At 42.2% G+C, this 21,443-nt stretch overlaps 1 protein-coding gene across 1 annotated transcript in view; it reads right to left on the bottom strand.

Annotated features, from left to right (window-relative positions):
- AKT1 (AKT serine/threonine kinase 1) overlaps positions 1–21,443 on the bottom strand; it is a 72,233-nt gene that overhangs the window by 11,255 nt on the left and 39,535 nt on the right. Inside the window, exons 4-11 of the mRNA XM_032188293.1 lie at positions 16,845–16,956; positions 13,861–14,008; positions 12,000–12,131; positions 11,790–11,855; positions 10,030–10,098; positions 9,180–9,305; positions 7,801–7,929; positions 3,264–3,478 (exon numbers count right to left, since the gene is read on the bottom strand). Coding sequence (XP_032044184.1) covers positions 3,264–3,478; positions 7,801–7,929; positions 9,180–9,305; positions 10,030–10,098; positions 11,790–11,855; positions 12,000–12,131; positions 13,861–14,008; positions 16,845–16,956 — 997 coding nt within the window. The remainder of the gene's footprint in view (positions 1–3,263; positions 3,479–7,800; positions 7,930–9,179; positions 9,306–10,029; positions 10,099–11,789; positions 11,856–11,999; positions 12,132–13,860; positions 14,009–16,844; positions 16,957–21,443) is intronic.

The raw sequence follows: 21,443 nt of genomic DNA, 5'->3' as shown, positions 1-21,443 counted from the left end.
AGAGCACGACAGAGCGAGCAGACACACCTCAACTACAAATCACCGCTTCCACGGGGCAAAAAGTTTGGGTTTCATGCACGTAGAGGCTTGACTGACCCCACTCTTCCTGAACACCTGCAGCTAAGGTTGCTCTCAGGTTGTAGGAAGAGCCACCATCATTAGAAAAAATACAAAGTGCCTGATCTCTGAGTCGCTGCAGGGACCCATCACCAATTACCAGAGCCAGTTACCATCAAAATTCAGAGAAAATGGTCTTGGAGTTCCCTCTGGTTTAATACCTGCCGGGATTCAGCATTCGTGGGACACTCTTTGCTGGTCACATACACAGCCACCCCCCTGAGCTCAGCCCCCTCGCACGGAGCGCTCCGAGCCATGCCCACCTTCACAGGTCACAGCCCCCAGAGAAAGAATAATAAAAATTAGGGAGGAAAAATGCTGTTTTATGTGCAGAAATGCTCTGTGATTACCCCCTTCCGTTTGATGTACGTCACAAAGCAGCAAAGGAGAATTGCAGGCCCCGTTACAAGGGGATGTTTGTAGAATAGATTTTTTCCTTGTTAGGAAAATTAAGGCTCACGTTACAAGATTAATAAACTTATATCAATCCCAAAAGAAACTTCAAAATTCCTTTTCCCTGACAAAATAGATTTTCTACGTATGACCAAATTTAGAAAACGGCCGTGATTAAAAGCAGAATGCGATTTATTGTTCTTCATACTTCCCCTGTATGCCTGGGAGCTGCAGCTGAGCTGGCGTTATCGAAAGCAGACTGCAAATGCTGCTCCTGTGCACCTAGCTCAGGTCCAGCAGGTAGCTGTAAGGTTAATTCACCATCCCAGACTAGATCACTAGCTCCTTGATAGTTATTTTACACTTTATCTATCAAATCCTTTTGGGAGGGGGAGATTTTACTGGAAAGGAGAATTTCTGAGTTTCATTTTGCTCAAGCTGTTGGCTCTCCCCCTCTGTCCCAGCCTCAGGTCCAGCAGCAGTAACCAAATGCTGCCAACGCCGACGTTTCCTGCCACAGGCATCACGGTGACCCCAACTTCTGCCAACCCCTGGGCTTTGGTGAGGAGGGATTTTGGGGGAACCGCTGTGTAACCCAGCAGAGCATCACCAAGAGGCCGATGCTCACTGGACTGCTGCACATCACTTTTCACTGAATGTATTTTTGTGGTGATCTGGCTGGTTTTCTTTAACGTGGCTCCATGATCTCACTATGAGTCAAGGACCAAGCATCCCAGGCGCCCACCCGAGCACAGAGACCACACTGTGAGAGCAGCTGACAACAAACCCCATAAAACTACAAGGGTGGGACTCGCAACTTCCAGCTCGGCTCCATGTACTGCCTGAAAACGCCACGCAGAGCAGTGGATTTGCAGAATCCACAGTTAAAAAGTTGGGTGCAAAGTGGCTGGGGAGAAACCAGTATTTAAGAACAGTCCACAGTCCAAAAAGCTTGGGAGGCACCAGTGTAATTAGCAAGCTGCAGGCATGTGTGCAGGCTTGTCTAGCCTATAGTTATTCCTATCAGGAGCATGAAAATCATCTGTCCAACAGATCAGAGCATCGCTAGTTCCAAGCCTGCTGAAGATCCATGTGAAGAAGTGGCTATTTGTATGAAATGAGCATATTGTGGAGTAATTATTGGCATTGGAAAAACCTTGTAATTAGAAACAAGTGGGCGTTCTTTGTTTGTAAACAAATTGCATTTTGGTTCATCAGAGATGCTCCTTTAAGAACAAATTACAGCAGATGCTGCTTGTGTTTCCAGTGATTGAAAGGCCCCACCTGAATAAGCTACAAGAGGGTCACAATTCTATTTAACCCAGCACTTTCCTGGACAGGAATCCTCTTGGCACGGGCTGCAGCCACATTTGCAGAGCACAGTGCCCGGGGGCTGCTAATCTATCACACAACCTTTTCCTGGAGGCACCACCGGAGCCCCTGCCTGCTCCAGGAGGGACGGGCACAAGGCTGGCCACTTTCCTGACTACAACAGCTCCTGGTTCCCCATGTCACCGCTGAGTTGAACGCTCCACTTGTACAAATTGTGGGTTTGCACCACAAAGCCCCTCTGCAGGTTCCTCTGTCAAGAGCAGCAATGGGAATAATCCACTTTGATGATAAAAATCTTTGCTCTAAGTATCCAAGTACTGGCAAAGAACCATTTTTGTGCTATGTGCATGCACACGTACAGACTGAACACACCAGGAATTGAAATACTCTATGTACACCTCACATGAAAAGTTTCCTAGCTGGAACCTATTTATGATGGAGAGGTTCAGGACAGATTAGGGGCAGAGTCACAATTTTTATTTGTTTAAAAAATGTCTGAGTTGACGAGACGGCAGGTTCTTAAACCCATGTTTACCTTGGTGCAAAGGTCAACATCCTTTTTGGATCTTGTTCTGTTTTTTGTTTGTTAGCCATTACAGGGTTGTTTGGGTTTTGTTGTTGTTATTAAGTCAAAGGTTACTTTTTAAATATTACAGAACAGCAAAAAAAGCAAAAGGAGTTAATGGGAAAAGTAGATCAATCATGCTATGAACTCCACCACAATCATGGCAGAAACACCACCACCTGCTGTGCAGAGCAGGATGATAAATCAACAGCACAATTTCACAGAAAATTCAGAAAGCTTAGAGCAAGAAGCCTGAACTTGGACAGAAGGCAAGAATGCTCACTGTAGAGCTTCTAACGCACAGCAGCCATCAGATTAATTATGACCGAAAGCAAGGTTAACTTGCATTGTTCCAGGCTGTAGATTTGTGTTAATGGCAGCCATTGTATTCCAAAGCTCAGCCTCCTGATCACCAAAATCACTTCATGTTGCTACCTGCAGGGCCAGCTTGTTTCAAAAGTTAACACAAAAACAAACAGGTTCATTTACTACATCTCAGCTATTCTTGGTGGATGCTAGTTGTGACCTGATTAGAAACAAAACTACACTTTCATCCAAAATACCTTCCTCAATTTTAAATAAAGACTGGCGTGCATGCACTCAATAGCCCTTTGTGCAGTATCATCTTCAGTTGTTTCTGAAAGATGGCAATATGGATCTTTAAATGGCAGCACAGAAAGCCACTTTTAAGTCACTTGGCTTGAAGACTGTTCCCTTTCACTGACATGCCTCTGAACAACACAATTGCTACCTTTCTTCTGAAGGCTTTAACAAATATTTTATCTTAATTTCTTCTTATTTGGTATTTCTGAGCGCACGAGCATTTAAAATTGCAAATATTAAGCAACAACCTCACCTCTGCTTAGGATCTTTCTTCAGCAAACCTGACAAGAGAGATTTTGCTTCAGGTGACAAAGTGCGTGGAAATCTAATCTCCTCCATAAGGATGAGTTCAAAGAGCTTTTCATGGTCCTGGTTGTAGAAAGGGAGCCGGCCGCACATCATTTCATACATCACCACGCCAAGGCCCCACCAGTCCACTGCACGACCATAGTCATTGTCTTCCAGCACCTGCAGAAAGGCAAAGAGAAGGCTTTAGAAGACATTCCTAAATCAGGAATGAACGCAGAACTCAAGAGGCAAAATTTACACCCAAAATTTAACATTCTTGGGTTTCACAGATGAGTCTACCAGCACCGAGTATCTGCAGAAGATCTTGGAAACAACTGGCATCCACTGTCACTGATTGAAAGAGAGCATTTCAGGTAAGCAAGAGAGGGAAAAGGAGGAAGTGTTATGGTATGGCAGCCTCCTTCTCCTCTTCCTCCCAGCCTCCCCTTCCCATTAAGCCCACGGTAAGCACAACCTTTGAAAGCCCAGAGGCTGAAGACTGTTCTCACATTACACAGCCAGCTGCTAAATTCTCACTGATTCATCACAAACTGTTCCAAATGGGATCCCATTAAGAAGAAAAAAAAAAAAAAGAAAAACACCACCAAGGAGCCATTTTGGGGAGAAAAGCCAAGACAGTCAGCCTATTCCTTCCTATTCCTTCAGAAGCAAGGAACTGAACAGCACAATCCTCTCCATACTAACTTGCCCCTACCCAAAGGGTATGTCACAAAAGACCACACAGCAGCTAAATGACTAATTCATACTAAACACTGAGAGCCAGATCTCCACTCCTACCACTTGACTGGCTGCAAGGCTGTGAAATGACAGCCAGGCCGTCTTGAAATATTTCCCTTCCTCCCCCCTCCAGAGGGGACCACTTGCACACCAGCCCCAACACTTTGGGGTTGCACTTTCTAAGCAGAAAGTGTCGGGGGGCAAACTTCTCCCAGCTCTCAGAGCAGAAGGGGTGCAGCACAGGGCATTTTCCCTTTCCCCTGGGCATTTTCACCTAACAAATCCCTGGTTTGTGCATGGACCCGGGACCCAGCAGTGTCCTTTTTCCCTCCTGCTTGCTCCACAGAAGTGCTACCATGCTTCATTTCTCATCTTCTCCATCGAAGGCTTTGTTGAGGAGGTAGGAGTGTTTCGTGCCCCGTGGAGTGGATGTGACAAGGACTTCTCCAGACTTTATGTCTCCTAAGCAGTTGTCTGTAGCTGACACCGACAGTCTCATATTCCAGACCCTGTCCTCAGGTTTTACTTGTCATCTTTAGTCTTTTCACAGGTCTGCACTAACAGCTTAGCATTGCCAAGAGTAAAACCACCAGCGCTCCTCCTTGCAGCAATGTACAGCTCGCGCAGCCACCGTGCACCAATTCAGCACCCTGTGCTCAAAATTAAAAGCGTAAAAGAGACAGCCAAAATCGACAGCTTTCCCTTTAACAAGAGCAGGATCCGAACCTCCAACAAACATTCAGAGAGGTTTTGCACACAAAAAAGGAGACACTCCGCAACAACCCTTTGCGCTCTGCCTCTCTGTCTTCACTAATTATTCCCCTTAATTATCCGGACGAGGGAAAGGGCCTGCAGTAAAACTCCGAAGGCTGACAGGTATTGGATTACCCGGCGCTGGTCTATTTACAGCATCCCCTGCCGTATGATTCACACCAAACGACAGCTGGCTCTGCAGCTGCCCCGTGCGTCTATTCGGCCGACACAGCTGCCGGCCGGCCGGGATTCCAGGAGCCGGCCCCGTCCTTCCCGAGGCACCGCAGGAGATATTTGGGTGACAACGCCGCCCCGAGCCGCCCCCTCGCAGCCAGCGCTTCCTCCTCGCGCTGCCCGGCGCTTGGGTTTACCGAAAATAAATCAGTCACGGGGGCTCTGCCCGTTTATTTATTTATTTTTCAACTGCTGCAGGAGCTGCGTGACGAGAGGATTGGAAGGAAAAAAGCCACAAAGTGTGGCTGTGTGCACAGTCAGCCCTACAGGTGCTTTCAAAAGACGTAAAATAATTCACACATTCTTTCAGTAAGGATGCTAAAACTGTTGCAACACAGATTGCTAACTACAGCTCTTTCCTGCACCTCCATTAATTCTACACAGAATAAACAAGCGCTTATTTCTTCAAAGTGCTCAGATTTGGCATTGCACAAAACAGAGCAATGGTTATTAAAAATATGCAATATCAGAGAAGGGATTACGCATATTCATGATTTATTGGGTATCTACTTTTGGGTAGACCTGTGCGGTGCCAGGAGTTGGACCTGATGATCCTTATGGGTCCCTTCCAAGTCGGGATATTCTATGATTCTATGATTGCAACACGCAGGACAGAAGGAACAAGGTCATTTCACTTCAGTTAAAGGCTGATCAATCCCTAACAAGCAGCTCCACGCTGCCGCGAGATGGAATTTGAAAGAGAAGGCACAACAGCTGTAAACATCACAGTCACTGATATATCCGACACATCAAAGTTGACACGGTTCAGTCACTGTCATCCATGCACAAGATTCCAATATGAACCTAAAAACAACTATGCAACAACTGTACAAACATGCTGCTATGCGGGACTCAAGTTACAGACACAGATAACGAGAACGAGACCCCTGCTTTTAAGGCTGCATGACCTTAAATGCACAGCGTATCGCTCACACGCAATTTCCAGATTTTTTGCATGCTACCAACCAGATGACAAAAGCCTCCAGAATTTAACACTCCAGCTCGCAGATGGGATTTGCGAGTGAGGGAGAGAGCTGGGTTAATCAAAAGGATTTGTCCTTCAGGGTTTTGGATGAGCCAACTCATTGTAAATATGAAAAAAGAAAAATAACAGCAAGTAACGCTACCGAAAGAACAACATAATGCCTGCACAGGGAATCCCCATATTCCAAGCTAAGAAAAAAACAAAACCAATATTTTTAATCACCTCATAAAATCCTTGGTGAAAAACTGAAGTTCAGAGATTGATTTTAAGGGGGAACCACCAAATAAAACCATATTTATGAATAATAAACACTCTTTGTCGTGCTGCTAATTACTCCCTGCATCAGTGCATCTCAAATCGCGGTGCACGGACCCCCATTTAGAAACACTGAAGACTCCCAGCGATCCATGGAGAGCTGGCAGCTAGCACGAGACTGGCTCCACCTCTTTGCTGCAAGCTACTTTGACAGGTGCCCACGTTCTTCATTATTATGAAGAGACTGGAGGCCCTTGAGAGCAGCTGGGAGTTTAAAAAAAAAACAACAAAAAACAAAAACACAAGAGCACACAACTGCTTCCATTGCCACCACCATGCAAACAGAGAGCTCGAACGTGCTGATGGGCAACACCACCAGCTCTCCGCAGCAATACACGTACTCCTCCTCCACTTTGGCTTCGTACCTCTGTGCACTTTGACTAAAGAAAGGTTTGCAGCGCACAGATCTCCCACCTTGGAGCAGGGATACGTCCTGGGTGTGCCTGCAATCCATAATCTGCCAGCAGCCCAAGACTTGCTTCTGCCTGCGCTCCCAGCTGGATGGAAGCCTGTGTGCCAGGGGTAGCGAGGAGCTCACTCCGAGGCAGGAGCCCTTCTGCGGGGCACGGCGCGTTATTAGCTCAGGCTCAGTGCCCTGCTCCTACAGCGACTGCTTCCAGACAGCTCCGAGCGTGGGCAGAGAAAACGAGCGTCTGCCTGCAGAACAGCGTGTGTACATCTCCTCTATCACACGACTTCACTTTTGATCTGCCCTTAACTAACTCGCTGCTCGAACAGCACCTGCTGTGTGTTGCACAACTTTCCTGAAGGAGTATTTTCAGGATGGAAGTTAAAGAGTAAAATCTAAGCGTGTGCTTGCATGGAAAAAATATTAGCACAGAAATCCCCCCAAAATGCATGTTTAGGGACTGGAGCCTTATGCTTGGATTTGTTTCCTCCAAAACAGAAAGTTTCAAATTAACCTTGAGAAACAACCTTGTGCACTTACAGCCATGAAGTAGTTGGCACTTCTAACATATACAATGCTAAACACTGAAAATAAAGCTCGTTCTGCCTTGCTGCTGGCCTCCTGAACACAGTTAACCTTACACTGTCTTCAAAAAGAATCAGTCAATACTTTTACTTCTTAGCCAAAGTTCTGTTGATAGCTTTCAGATAGTCCAATGCAGAGCAAATAAATCACAAAAGGGTTACCAAGCCAGCGAGTAATATTTTAATGATTTATGAGTTGATTTTTTAAATTAGACTTCTGACACTAGAAGCAAGCACTGCTCCAGTAAAACGTACATATTCCCTGAAATGAAAATAAAACACTATCCCATGTGAAAATTATCACACGTCTTCCTGGTGAAGGTATGTCCCAGAACATGATGAATAAAAGATATTCAGCACGTGCTGTTATATCACAGCAGTACTGCATGAACACATTATGGCATAGGAATTGTTCTGTATTGCTACTGCTATCGTGGATGGAATTTAAGAATATGATTTATCATGAAAGTCAATGTAAACATACCTCTGGTGCAAGATACTCTGGAGTGCCACAGAAAGTCTTCATTGTTGCTCCATCCTTTATGCCTTCTTTACACAGTCCAAAGTCTGTAATTTTTATGTGCCCATCTTTATCCAGCATAAGATTTTCCAGCTGAGAAGTCCAAATAAGGCACAGTATTAGAAAAAACGTGCATTGCTCCTGAGCAAGTCAATAAAAGACTCGAATTTCCGAAGATTACACTTCTGAAACGTGTTCTCACTGAAGTCAGAACCATAGCAGCTGCCAAAGCATGCATGATGTAAATACACATTTATATCACTTTCCTTAATTCTTTAGGGAGCATTAAGTAACTAATTTGCAGTCCTTGGGTAACCGATCATATATACAGCAAGAATACAGAATGTAAACATTGTAATTATGCTTCTAAAGTATTACCATCAACAGAACACCAGATTCTTTGTGAGGTGGAGTACTTATTACATTTTTTAAAAACTTCATCCCTGCTTTTACGCTAAGTGATTTTATAAAGCATTCTGTACCATTAAAGGATAGCAAATGAAGAAAGTAATTAAGCATAAGCTTAAAGAAGCATTTGCCAGAGATTTTTTATATGAGCATCACTTTATCTACCTACTCAGCGCTTGATACTCATCCTACTCTGCACCACTAATTTCTAACAAGGCCAACTATGTATGAAACAAAGGGCATTTTTAAAGGAATCATGGTGACAGGGAATACAAAATTGCAGCAGGAATTCCTAAGAACACTTTGAAGTACGCTGAAAATATTACGTAGCATATTCAACTAGTATCACCTTATCCTCCCCTGAAAGCACATCTCAGAAAATAATTTTTGTTGTTGCATTACCCTCAAGAACATCCCCAGTTTGCCTGCCCTAAGATTTCTCGTTTGTTTCTTTTCCCAGTCTGGTCACGAAACAAACAAGCAACTTGAACTTTACTCAATTTTCCAACTGCAAGCAGGTACTGTGAAGATAGTGCCGCACAGCACACTGCAAGGAAGCACATCATACGCAGCGTATGAATTTCCGTGCGTCTGATAAGACCCAATAATAAGAAGTCCAGGATTGTACTCCAGCATGTATAAAGCCAGCAAGGCTGCTCTTGGAACATATGCAGTCAGGTGAAAATGTAATCCACGCTGCTTAGTATCCCTTCGTATTCTGAAACACCACTAGTGTCCTGATAGATGCGTTATACAAGCGCTTAGACGATAAAAGTGTTTAAACATTCTGTAAAGCCAAGCCCAACAGCTGCAATAACTGTTATGTTAAAGTTCAGTCAGAACACGCTTTCTTACAGTTGAGGCTAATTTGCTTTTGTGACTAAGAAAGAGAAAGCCCAAACTCCAAAAGCCTGTGAAATTGTTTTTCTACGTACCTTCAAATCTCTATAAACCACATTCTTCTCTGAATGCAGGTAATCCAATGCTGAAACAATCTCAGCTCCATAAAACCGAGCCCGGTCTTCAGAAAAGACACGCTCTCTTGACAGATGGAAAAACAACTACAAGAACAATAATTTGTTGCATTTAGATTGCATGCATTTCTGAGTTATGTATAACACTTCTCAAGCCATCCCGCTCGGAATCCAATGTTACCTAAGAGAAAACTCCTTCCCATCCACACTCAGCTGTGCTCCCAAATGTTTTTAAAAACCATCATAAAGTAAACAACCAGGCAATTATAATTCATATTCACAGATGTACGCTGATCACCAGTTTGATTGCTACACGTTCTTGTACATATAGGAAATAAAACTTCCTTTTAATTGAACTACAATTAGATATTAAAACTAGCTTAATGCATGATTTAGAGAAATGTTGATATTTCATCATTTCCTTTTTAACATCTTAGTACCTTTCCTTCTTCGCTGTGTTTCTACCTCTCTCTCCAAAGTAACACATGCTCAGAAAATTCTTTAGAAAGTGTTTTAACCTGTCTGAAGAACAACTAGAAAGCAACTTATTTTTCTGAACTACTAAATGTCAGCTTTCAATATGTTGCTGTTGTGTAAAATACAAACCTACACCCAAAATCTGTATTCTCTAAAAACAGAGTGAAGAAATTAGTCTTAGTTCTTAGCGTTAGTTAAAACTGCAAACAGCTCTGTTTAACTGGGACAGCTTGGATGCACTAGAAATCGAGACACAGACTGTAGCTAAGTAATGCCAAGCAGATTTAGAAGCAGGACAGGAAAATCCTAAAGCATTAAACTGTATTTCCCTTACCTCCCCTCCATTGGCATACTCCATCACAAAACACAAGCGATCATGTGTCTGAAAGGAATACTTTAAAGCCTGAAACAGATTTAAACAAAAACTCAGAAGAAAGATCACAATAACTGTTATAAAAAACATTTTGAGTAAGTTTTCCAAAACACAGACAGATGTAAAATTTGTATTTTAGTGGACTTTTTGTTCTTGGCTGTCATATAATATTTGCATTTTCTTGTTGCAGCTGATCTACTGCCAATTTATTTTAAGAAATATCTTTAATACATTAAACCAATCCCTTGCAGAAGCTATTAGCAATGCCTACAATGCTGTGAAACAAAGTCCTGACCCATTACAATGGCACAAAACGTACTGAAAGTGGCACTGAAGTATCCTCCCCGGGCCACAAGCTCCCACAGTCTGATCTTGCATCAGGAGGCCACAACCAAAAAAAAAACCAACAACCCACCCAAAAGCACAAGGTTTTGCCACAGTGGCTGTCAAGTCCACTTGTTTGAAACAAGGAGCTTACAAGCACCAGTCCCCTGGTCTCTGCCCCGCTCACTGCAACTGCTCACTGTTGACAGCCTGCCAGGGGATTGAGCAATGCTGTCAATATCCATTCATGAGCAACTCACAAAACCAGACAGAGGGTGTGATGGAGTGTCACAAGGTGCCTCTGTACAGCCCTGTCATGTGTATTCCTGCAGCAAGAGTAACACCAGCTTGTTTGCCACAGTCTTAAGTTTCTTGGTCATATCCCAGTCTGACAGCTGACTTAAGACAGCCCTTGGTTTGGATATTTAAGTTTATGAAAGCATTAAGAAAATACCACACAGAATATCATTATCTTCATTATTATGGAAAGTATTTTTAAAGCTGATGTGTTTTTGCAAAGAAAGGGACAAACAGGTTTTAGGCCTGTCAACAAACATTTACTGATTATACCTAATTCAGCCAGTATTTACTTCCAGAGGCCACACTTGAAAAGTCTAAATTCCAGTTAAATTCTTGTGTACCTGGAAAAAGGAAACCACCAGGACACTACATAGGTCTCTTAGGGGGCTGAAGAGGTTGGAAATGATTCAGAACCAACTTGTAATGAACGCTACAAACAAAATCTTGAGGTAGAAATTGGGTATCTGAAGTCAACCCTGAGAGACTGTTGGTGCTGGAGGTCTAAAAAGGCTATACTATCATTTTACAGTTAGCCAATATAAAGGCTGAATGAGGCATGGGTATTACTCTCCTCTATCTGCCTGCCAGTGTGCTTCCATCTCTATACTTCAGCAGATACTACCAGAGCTCTGATTCCACAGTAAATCTGCTTCTGGGAACAGTAAAAGAGATTTTTTAAAAATAAATATATTTATATTTTATTTTATTTTCCCCTACTCTGCTGAACTTATTTGTCACAAGGTCAGGGTCACCCTGATCTCTGCCTCGAGGAGGACACCAAGCACTTGGAGGCCAGGGAAAGCAAATACTTCTCTCTCTCAAGAGATGGCAAACCGTTACATGGGTGAGCCATAAAACCAAACCACACCCCGAGACACTACAAAAAGTCTCTGATTTCAAGAGGTACTTAGGACCTGCTCTGCAAGAATGAGAGGACTCAGAAAAGCATTTTAATTTGTGCTTCCCAAAAATGGAAGCACAGAAAAATACACACCCACTCCAAAAACACAGATCTCAGATGCATTACAAATAAAAAGTAAGGAAAGTCTTGGTTGTCACGATGTCAAGTTCCACTCAACGGAGGGAGAAATACGTACTGTTAGGAACGGATGCCGCGAGTTCTGCAAAACACGGTTTTCTGTCAGCGTGTGTGCTACTTCATCCTGAAACACAATCAGAAGGAAATCACCCAAGTGATTCCCCAGATTAGGGGATGCATTTCAAGCAATTATTTACAAGTGCTCAGAGCATCCTTGCTATTCCTTTCCAGAAGGCTGTACGTATTTCCAAGTTTCCCATCCACTCACCTTTGCTACAATAACTTCCTTCTTCAGAATTTTCATGGCATAATACCGTCCGGTTGCTTTTTCTTTAACTAAAATGACCTTTCCAAAAGTGCCTTTTCCCAGTAGCTTTAGGTATTCAAATTCATTCATGGTCTGTTAATGAAACAGATAAACAAAAACTGAATTACATTAACTACCTATTATATATTCTACAAGTATATCAGACCAGAATTTCTCATTCATGGGTGAATACTATGCTTTTCTTTTTTTTTTTTTTTTTTATCCCTTTTGCTTAGTAGAATTCAGAAGCAGAAACGATTCTGCCATAAAAATGGGTACGAGTACACTTCCCAAAGATAATCAATCAAACTATTTAGGGAAAACCATAACCAACCACCAACAGAAAACTCATTCACATGACTCATTCAATGTTCAATTGTGCTAATACCACTCCATGTATTAGCATCACTCCACAGACATTTTGACCACTTTGTCAGTGTAGAGGTTCACTAAAGTTGTATGTTGCTCTGAATTTAGGGACTGAATTCATACCCTTTTTCTGATGTTCCCCATGTTTCTAGGGGATTCACTTTCTTGTGTTTCAATGAATGGCACCAAAACCCACAGAGAAAACAACTGCTTCATGCATTAGCTACTCTCTCTCACTTGTTTTGCCATTACGGAAAATGCTGGGGAAATTGGAATGTGCTGCAGGCCAAGGACAGTCTCTTACAGCACCAATGACCATTGCCAACATAGCAGTAATAGGACTTGAACAGCCAAAGGCTACTGGAGCCTCTGTTGGGGAAAACTTCCAAGATGTTCTCAATAGCAAACTTTCTCCATATTCTTCCCTACAGCTGGCTGAGGAGACTTGCTGTTAATTATTCAATACAGTGGATGTCAGGACCGCAATAATCACTTTGATTATCCTCACTAAAATGCCCAGGGAGAGACAGTCACTGTCTCAGAAGAATGTGCCTCAGAAATCTGACGAAGGAGGTTGTGGTTCTTGCATTTCTATTAGGAGCTGCTCAGCAAGAGTAGTATCTGCTCCATCAAGGACACAAAAGGCAGCTACGATTTACAGTGACATGTAAGTAGCCACCCACATCAGTATAAAGCCAACAACACGACACAAGGCTGGCAGACATACTTAGCGATCACATAATGACTTATTTTCTTTAAAAATGTCATCAGCTTTCCCAAAACTGAAACAAAGTTATGAAAGGAAATGGAAATGATAATAGTGAGATAAAATAGTGAGATGGGAAAGCCAAATAGGAGGCAATGAGAGGATAGAACTAGAGGACGGGAGGCTGAAGAGATTGAAAGGAGATACGTAAAAGGGCAGAGATCTATACTGGCACACACTCCCCTTACACAAGGCCACTCAGTCAATGCTGTGCGCGATGCAAAAACCCAAGCTGCAGGAACACTATGGACAGACACCCCAGTGGCTGTCTGGGATTAGGCTAGGTCCTTAATCCAGAGCAATGAAACCCCCTGGCCCCACCTCAATTCCTGCAAATTCACTCGTGCATCTTTGCACTAGCCTACGACGACACAGCAGACAGAAATAGAGGTTACACATACTCAAGGTCCAGCAGGAAATATGATTTCATTGTCTGTACTGCAGGAAATTAAGCAAACTGCTTCCAGACCTGAGCTGGCCTTGGAAATCCTGCAGTGCATCCCAGTTGAGAACTCTGGTGGACCCAGCCAGGCTTTGATCCATACCTGCTCACCTCAGACAACCTTTTCATCCAGAAGCCACATCTACAACTGTGTAATTGTTAGGGGAACAGACAGGCCTTGATTGCTGCTTCTCGTCTACATTCAAGATCTAAAATTTAGCGTTTTTCCTGTCACGTTCACTTACCACTTTGTGTTTTGGTTTTGTCATAGAAACCTCCATTTCTTCAGCACCTGAATTATCACTGGGAGAGCCAGATCTGAAATCCATCATCTCTTCCTCCTGTTTCTTGAGGCTGTCTGCTACAGTTTGAATGGCTTTCGTCCATTCTTCCCTGGCAAAATATAAGCAATGACATTTGTTATTTGTGTCTTCAGATTACTGTCTGCCATAGCAAGGGTCTCTGAGGAAAACTGAGCAACCAATGCTCTAAAACGAATCAATGCCATGTACACTGAGTTTTGTGTTTTCAAGTACTGCAAAAATACATTTTAAGAGCACTTTTAGCCTATATCTTTAGTAATCATACTAGAAACCAGACAACTGAAGTCCCCACAGTCCATACACAACATAAGGCTCTTCAGCAATTTCTAATACCCAGTCAGGCATCAGGTCAAGATGTGACCTAGTGATACAGAGATTTACATAACAAATACAGACTCACCAAGACCAAAAAGCAAAAGGCTCTCATGCAGCACCAAGCAATTAAACACCATTTTTCCATTCCTATGGTGCACTGGAAACACATATTTAACTGCTGGGGGCACTACGCCTCCTCTTCACACACACATCCCAAATTTTAATGCCAAGGAATTCTCTAGGAGAAGTTTTTAAAGCCCAGGATACTTAGATAATTCATCTCTCGCAGAGATGATGCCAGAGCTACAGCAGTTCTTGTGTAAAGCTTAGCAGCACATCAGTAAAAACAGCAATATTTTATCTTAGCCATAGGTCTTGGTTACAAGAAAGTTTCCACAGTGGTTTCAGCAGTGGGTGCTCTAATACTGACCCCTTTGAATTCTATGCAGACCCCTTCCACTCCACTGAATTTGGGGAGGTTTCACACCTTTGGAAACTATTGAAGTGAAAGTTCTTGGCCTTCACTTTCTTTCACTGCAAGTTTATTTAACATAAAACATGCAACTCAATGTCTTACAGGTTTTCGGGAAGAGCTTTAAGGCATACAGGGGCTGAACAAATGTGGATTTACTGCATTTTACTGTCTGTAAAACACTCTGCGACTACAGCAGGAACACAAGCAGCCAAAGCTGAACAACTCCATGCACAATCTGCAACATAGTAAAGAAGCCATGCCATCCTTATCAATGTTAAACTTCTCACTGGTACTTTGAAATTATACAGCGAAGTATCAGCTTAAGAAAATAAAATCATATCTGAGCATCTGAATTGCAGTCAGTGTTGGGTGCAAAATAGAGAAACATTGCACCAAGGAAGCAAAGTCCATGGGAAAAATTACCTGATACAGTTTTCTAATAAAAGCTAGACCAATTCCACATAAGGTCTTTTATGTCCTGTTCAGGTTTTATTTTGGATTACACCCAATTGAAGCAGTATTAATTTCTATATTACAGATATGGAAGGTATCTAAGGAAGATTACCTCCATATTATCTCCAAAAGAGCAGAAAGACAGCTGTACAGAATTACCATTTTGGGGTTAAGGAACAAACAAATGACCTATTCACTTCCTTCAGCTAACATTCACCTGTACCATCTGCTTCAAAAGGCTGGTCTTCATATACTATTCAGCTCTGTCTTGGGACAGCAAGGTAATGCTAAATGTAGGAATAGTTTCCAAACATTTTCCTGTGCTTCCAGCAGAAGCTTTTTTCATTTAACATCACAAACACATTCATTTATTTACCAGCCATTTTTATTATTCAGAACCATTACAGAAAGCCACAGGCTACCTTCACATCTGTTTCAAGATTTATTGCTGACTTGGTTGAGATCGTGGCCCTCCTGAAGTAGACAGATCTCTGATTCCTGAGATACCAGAATTTCACCCTCAGCTTTACATCTCATGTGCGTACAACAGAGGTGACTAACGCTCCAAGCCCTGAAGTGTCACAAAGCTGACTTAATTGGCTAGGAGGAAACAAAACAAAACCAGAACACAATCCTCCCCCAAGTGGAAACTGTTATTCACTCATTTTAGGGTCACTGACTGCAAAGCTACGAAATGAAACAAGGACCAGTTTATTTTTCTTTGCTTTAATTTGATTTCACCTGCTTCTGAACACTGTAATAGAATAAAAAGCAGTAAATAGAAACCATCTAACTCAGTGCACACACAAACTGTAAAAGAAAAAAGCAAAGAATATTAAGTAGAATTTGCTGATCTTAAAAACAAACATGTGCCAGTATCATATATAGGGAGGACCACAGTTTTAAAATATCCCTTCCCCTAGGGCAATGATACTGGAATAATTTAAGTTCAGTTCCTGAAGAGCAAGTAAATATTTAAATACGCTGTAGTTGTAGAGTAGCTGTGCTGGAAAACTCTTCTCTCAGGAGGTAAGAGATCAATTCTCCAATGATGAGAGCACAGGATGCGCACTCTTAGCTTTGTTTCCTAACAGCTGAAAAAGAAATCTGCACCTGCAGCAGATAACTATCACCTTTATTATCTAATTTGCATAAAACATTAGCAATCAGCAGTGATACTACTGACTTTTTTTTCCTTTAAAAACAAGGTGTCTAAAAAGACTTTAAGAGGTCAGCATTTTGATACAACTCAATTTTGCCTGAATCTCTTTCACTTCTGCTCATCCTTCCAGAAACTCCCAGGTCAGAAACCCTTTATTCCACATAGCAGAAAATTTCCAGTGAGAAATGAAGCCTAACTTTCCAGAAATAACTACCTGTGTGCTGGTACAGACACGCACCTGTGCTTTTTGGATGCCCAAACCAACAACGCTTCATTTACAGACACCGTTCAAAATCCACTCCCTGAGAAGTCAACCTCCCTTTAAGGCACCTTTTATACTGGAACAGGCAATAAAATTGGGACACTCAAAAATTCTCTGTCACTTTTCAGTCTAGACGTACATCACCTTGTAAGAGCTTGAGCAAAGGGCTTGCTATTAATGCTGAACGCTTGCATCTGCTTTTGTGAGTAGTTTATGTATTAAATATGAATGAAACATACCGCTCCTCTGGAGTCTCCACATGAAATGTTCTTTCAATTACTGTGGTCCACTGGAGGCATCTAATGATAAATGTGTTTGGTTTAGGTCGTTCTGTCTTCATCAGCTGGCACTCTACCACAATCAAGGAAGAAAGAGTCATGGTACATAAGCAGGTTTAAATAATCATTTGTCTTTATTCTTATCTAGCAAACTGTTGCAATTAATCAGCCATAGAAATCTCTGTAAGTACTTCTTTAGGCGACGTGAAACAATTTACTGTGTTGATGAAACCAATAAATAGCTTGAGAGATAGTCATCTAAGCAGCACCGAAATCAAATTCTGCTTAGAAAGGGTCCACGTTTGGTTGGCCAGAGATGTAAGTAGAAATGTGATGTGATGATACAGAAGCCATTCAGGCTCAGGTCCGATGCTCCAAAGGTCACCCAGAGCAGAACACATGGACAAAGTCAGCTGATAATGCGGCATTTACAGCCACTGAAATTAAAGCCGAGCCTCCGCATTCCCTCCCTCCGACTTTCCTGTCATAAAATCCTGTCCTGGGCTCTCAAGGAGTTGCTGGAGAGCGTATTTGGTCATTTTTCTGGGACCTGACGAAGATTAGACTCTGTCAGAAAGCATTTCCAGCCCTCAAACACTAGAGGGAACATCAAACTGCAGAGGCACACCCCAGAAAAGACCCCATCCCAAACGCCGCCGGGACAGCTGCCACTCGGATGCCGGATGGACACACAGCCAACAGTCCACAGCCCTGCCAGTGAATACCACCCAAAAACTCCATGGAGACTGGCCACACTCAGAAACACCACCTTCTTCATAAGAAAATACTCTCGAGAGGAGAGCATGAATTTTGTTTTTAGGAAAAAATATCACACCTACTGTTCTAAACTTCATAGGACGAAGCATTCATAGGATGAAGCATGTGATGAGCATTTATCCTTCAAATCTCGGCCTGAACCAGGCACCTGACAAAGGGTACATTAGCTACAGAGCAACCAAAACACCACCCCAAAGTCAATGAAGTGATAACAGAAGCCGAACCATCACATTTCCCAGAAATATATTAATAGAAACTCCAATGCTAATTAAACAGCTCCTGCTAAAGCAAACTCAAAATAGTGAGTGGAGGAGGAAAAAAAAAAAAAAAGGAGGAAGAACCATTTGTCCATTAAACTCTCTTCCTTGCAGCTACCGAGCCCCCAAGTTCACTGTTACTTGGCCTTCAGGTTCCAAACCAACTTCCAACCAAGGAAGGCTCCATAAAGGCAAGGAGAAATTTCTGCTTGCCCCCAGAGCTACGAACACACTCCACGTTTAACAAGATGAATTCAAGGACAGGATCTGCCCGGAATAACAGCCCATATTAGTAAGGCTACGCTGGTGTCGTGAGGTTAATTTTATTATTGTGAAAATGTAGAGTGCTCAGTTTTAAATTCAAGCTCTTAATTAGCACCAAGATAAAATATTTACTGCCAGTGTTTTTGGGTGCTGTATTTTTGGCAATGTATTTCATGCCTCATTTGCTGCTGGAGTTATAAGCTTTACAATGAGTAACTTTGCATTTTTCATGACAAGAAAATCTAATTTTTCTTTAATAGCACGCTGAGGTTACACCGCATCCTACTAAAGCACCGCAATTAGATAAGGGAAAGTTTATTAATGAGTCATGAAAAGGTTTTAGTGTGATAAACGGCACTCCTTTAGTCACCGAGATTAAAGAACCTCCACGAGCCGAGGCGGCCGGGCCTTTGCAGCGCTGCGCCCCAGCAGCCTCTGTCCTCCTTTGCAGGACAGCAATTAATGCTGGGCGCAACTGCAGGGGCTGGCACACAGCTGTAAGCCCAGTTCTGAGAAATTTAACTCAAGAGATCTCATTCCTGCTCCAAGAAATGCCACCTTAGCCTAGCTGGTCTTCATTTTTTTTAATGTTATATCTCCCACTTTTGCCTGCCTGCCTAACACAACTAGATTACGGCTGGGGTTGTCCTCTGTGAACCTGCACAATGCAGCCACAACAGACACCGAATGTGGCTGCAGACTCACATACAGAAGAAAATGGGGCTATTTCTAATCTTGTGCAAACCCAGAACTGTTCCCCTTTACTTATCCAGAAGTACAACGTTACCAAGAAATAAACGGAGAGGTTTTGTTTACTTTTTTAAGCAGCCTCTAGCTGCACATTTCATACCTCAGAATAAATACTCTGAAGTAGCAGCATGATATTTGAACCAACCACGAGCTCCAAACTTTAACCATTTAATTTCAGCAAAATAAACCACAGGAGGCATTTTCTGTCATGGAAGGGGACCAAATAAATCTCACCGCTTTTCCCCTAAATCAGCACTGTCCATCGATATTTGTTAAGCTTGCTGATCCAGCAATCTTTAAGGCATACAGCAAGACGAATAATAGAGATTTGTCAGTTAATAACCACTATAATTCAAGTATGTCACATAGAAGTGTTTTGTTTAGTGAACAATATGCTGTCTAATTACCCTGCTCAATCATAACAGCGCATATGAAGAAATGCAGAAGGCTTTATTTTTAACTTGCCTTACCAAAGCACTGTGCCACTCAGGTTTCAGAAGTTTGAAGCTACCTCATGGCTGTACATGGGGAGAACCAGCTTTTATCAATGAAACAAAGAAACAGAGGGTTCCTTCTTTCCTTTACAACTGACTCTGAACTCTTCCCTGGAGCTGGAAAGCTAACACACCACCAAACTCATCTCTTATGACCATGTACAGCAACATGCCCTGCTACAGCAGGGTGCAACAACAGACTCGGCGTTATATTAAGTCTGATTCATGGCACGTTTGGGGGTATCGTTTGGGGCATAAAAACACTCACATGTCAGATCCAGGCTGATGGTCACTTACCCACTTTGAAGACAGCTTTTCCTGTCAAACAGGCCAACATATGTATTCTCCTTTTGCAACACAGTAAGTACTATAAACAGCAGCCTGTTAAAAATGATTTAAATTGCTCTAAAGAACCTCTTGATTCTTTCCTGGCGTTTGGTCTTTTAAAGTAAGTAGGACAGAGAAATTGTTCCTAACGGGAATAGACACCAAGGCATTCAAATGTAAATTACCATTTTGTATTTGAAAGACACTTAGTATTATCCCAGTGACTTTCTAAAATGTCACAATATTTGCTTCCCCAGCACTTAAGCTAAAAGGCAGATTACTTGTGATGAAAGTGTCAAACTCTGCTCCCTATATAATGACATCACACTTTAAACCAATAATGTCAAGAATCCTTCCCATTCCTGCTTTGGTTTATTTAAGAAAGGAGATGAAAAGAAAAAAAGGGCAATCCAGGAAAAAAAGAACGATGAATAAATAAAACTTTGGAAAGTGGAGCAGGAATACCATGTTGGGGTGCTCTCTTTCTGGAGCACCACCAAACAGATGACCTCCCAGCATGGCAAAAGTGAGGAGGCTGGGAGCCCTGAGTTAGACACCTAGACTAGGGCAGCCTGAATAACAGCAGACACAGAAAATCTGCCCACTGATCTGGTCATCCTGTGCCCTGCGATAAACGCCTGACTACAGACACGCAGCCCTGTCCCAAAAGGAGGGCTCATTGTTGAGCAATTATGTTTTCGGCTGTACAACAAAACCACTGCAGTCCGCCCTCCTTTTGGACAGCCAGAGAAATAATCCCTTCTTTCTAACAGCAACAGCCACTCTCTCCGCGTTGTTTTCCGCTATATACTGCTCTTCTCAGCTATACGGTTTTAAGGGCTTATAACCTAATGGGCAGACATACACGATAATCTGAGATTACGATCAGTATGAAGGCTACTTATCCAAGAGATTTACAGCACGGGCTCTATCGGTTATTTATCTGCTGGTGTCTCTGGAGCATAACTAACTAGTTAGGTACAGGCTTTTTTATTCCTTCTGTCTCTGCAGTGGTGGAGTTAAGGAACATGAACACAAATATGACTCAAAAAAATCACAGTGAAGTGCTAGGCACCATCTTTGAGAAGTTTGAAAAAAAAACACCAATAGGTAACTTACAGGGAAAATAAACTCCTTAAATGTATCATTGATATATACATGGCTATTTTAAACTGGAAATTAGGTGGACAAAAAAGAATTAAAATGTAAGTCTCTCTTTACCACAGGGGTCCTATAAACAGGTTTTCAAAGACATATGATCAAAACCCTCTCAGATTGAAAGGACAGGGCTTAAGACAAAGAAGAGACTACCAAATGATTGTCAAATACATGAAAAAAAAATCCTATAAAGGAAAGCACATTCTGTATTTATTACTACTACTTTTTTCCACACCTGTTAAGGGAAAAGACAGAGCATCATTAGCTGATGTTACTGTCCTTCATTGTTTCCTCCTGCATTGAATAATCCCTACCTCTCATGAACAGCCAAAATCACTTAATATGAATTTTACATTGCAAGTGAAAAGAGTTCCCAAGTAATGGAGAAAAAAAAAAAAAAAAAAACACTTCTACTTGCAAAGCTAGAGAAAGCCTACATTATTTTACAGCAGAAGAGGGTAGAAATTTTAATCAGAAACATGGGACCACTTCCAAAGAACAGACTGACAGAGACAGCCTGCCATCTCATTAAA

This window comes from Aythya fuligula, chromosome 5 (genome assembly GCF_009819795.1).
Source record: "Aythya fuligula isolate bAytFul2 chromosome 5, bAytFul2.pri, whole genome shotgun sequence".
In the NCBI taxonomy this organism is placed as follows: domain Eukaryota; kingdom Metazoa; phylum Chordata; class Aves; order Anseriformes; family Anatidae; genus Aythya; species Aythya fuligula.
Note: the sequence above shows the minus strand (reverse complement) of the source record. Positions and strands in the feature narration are given on the sequence as shown.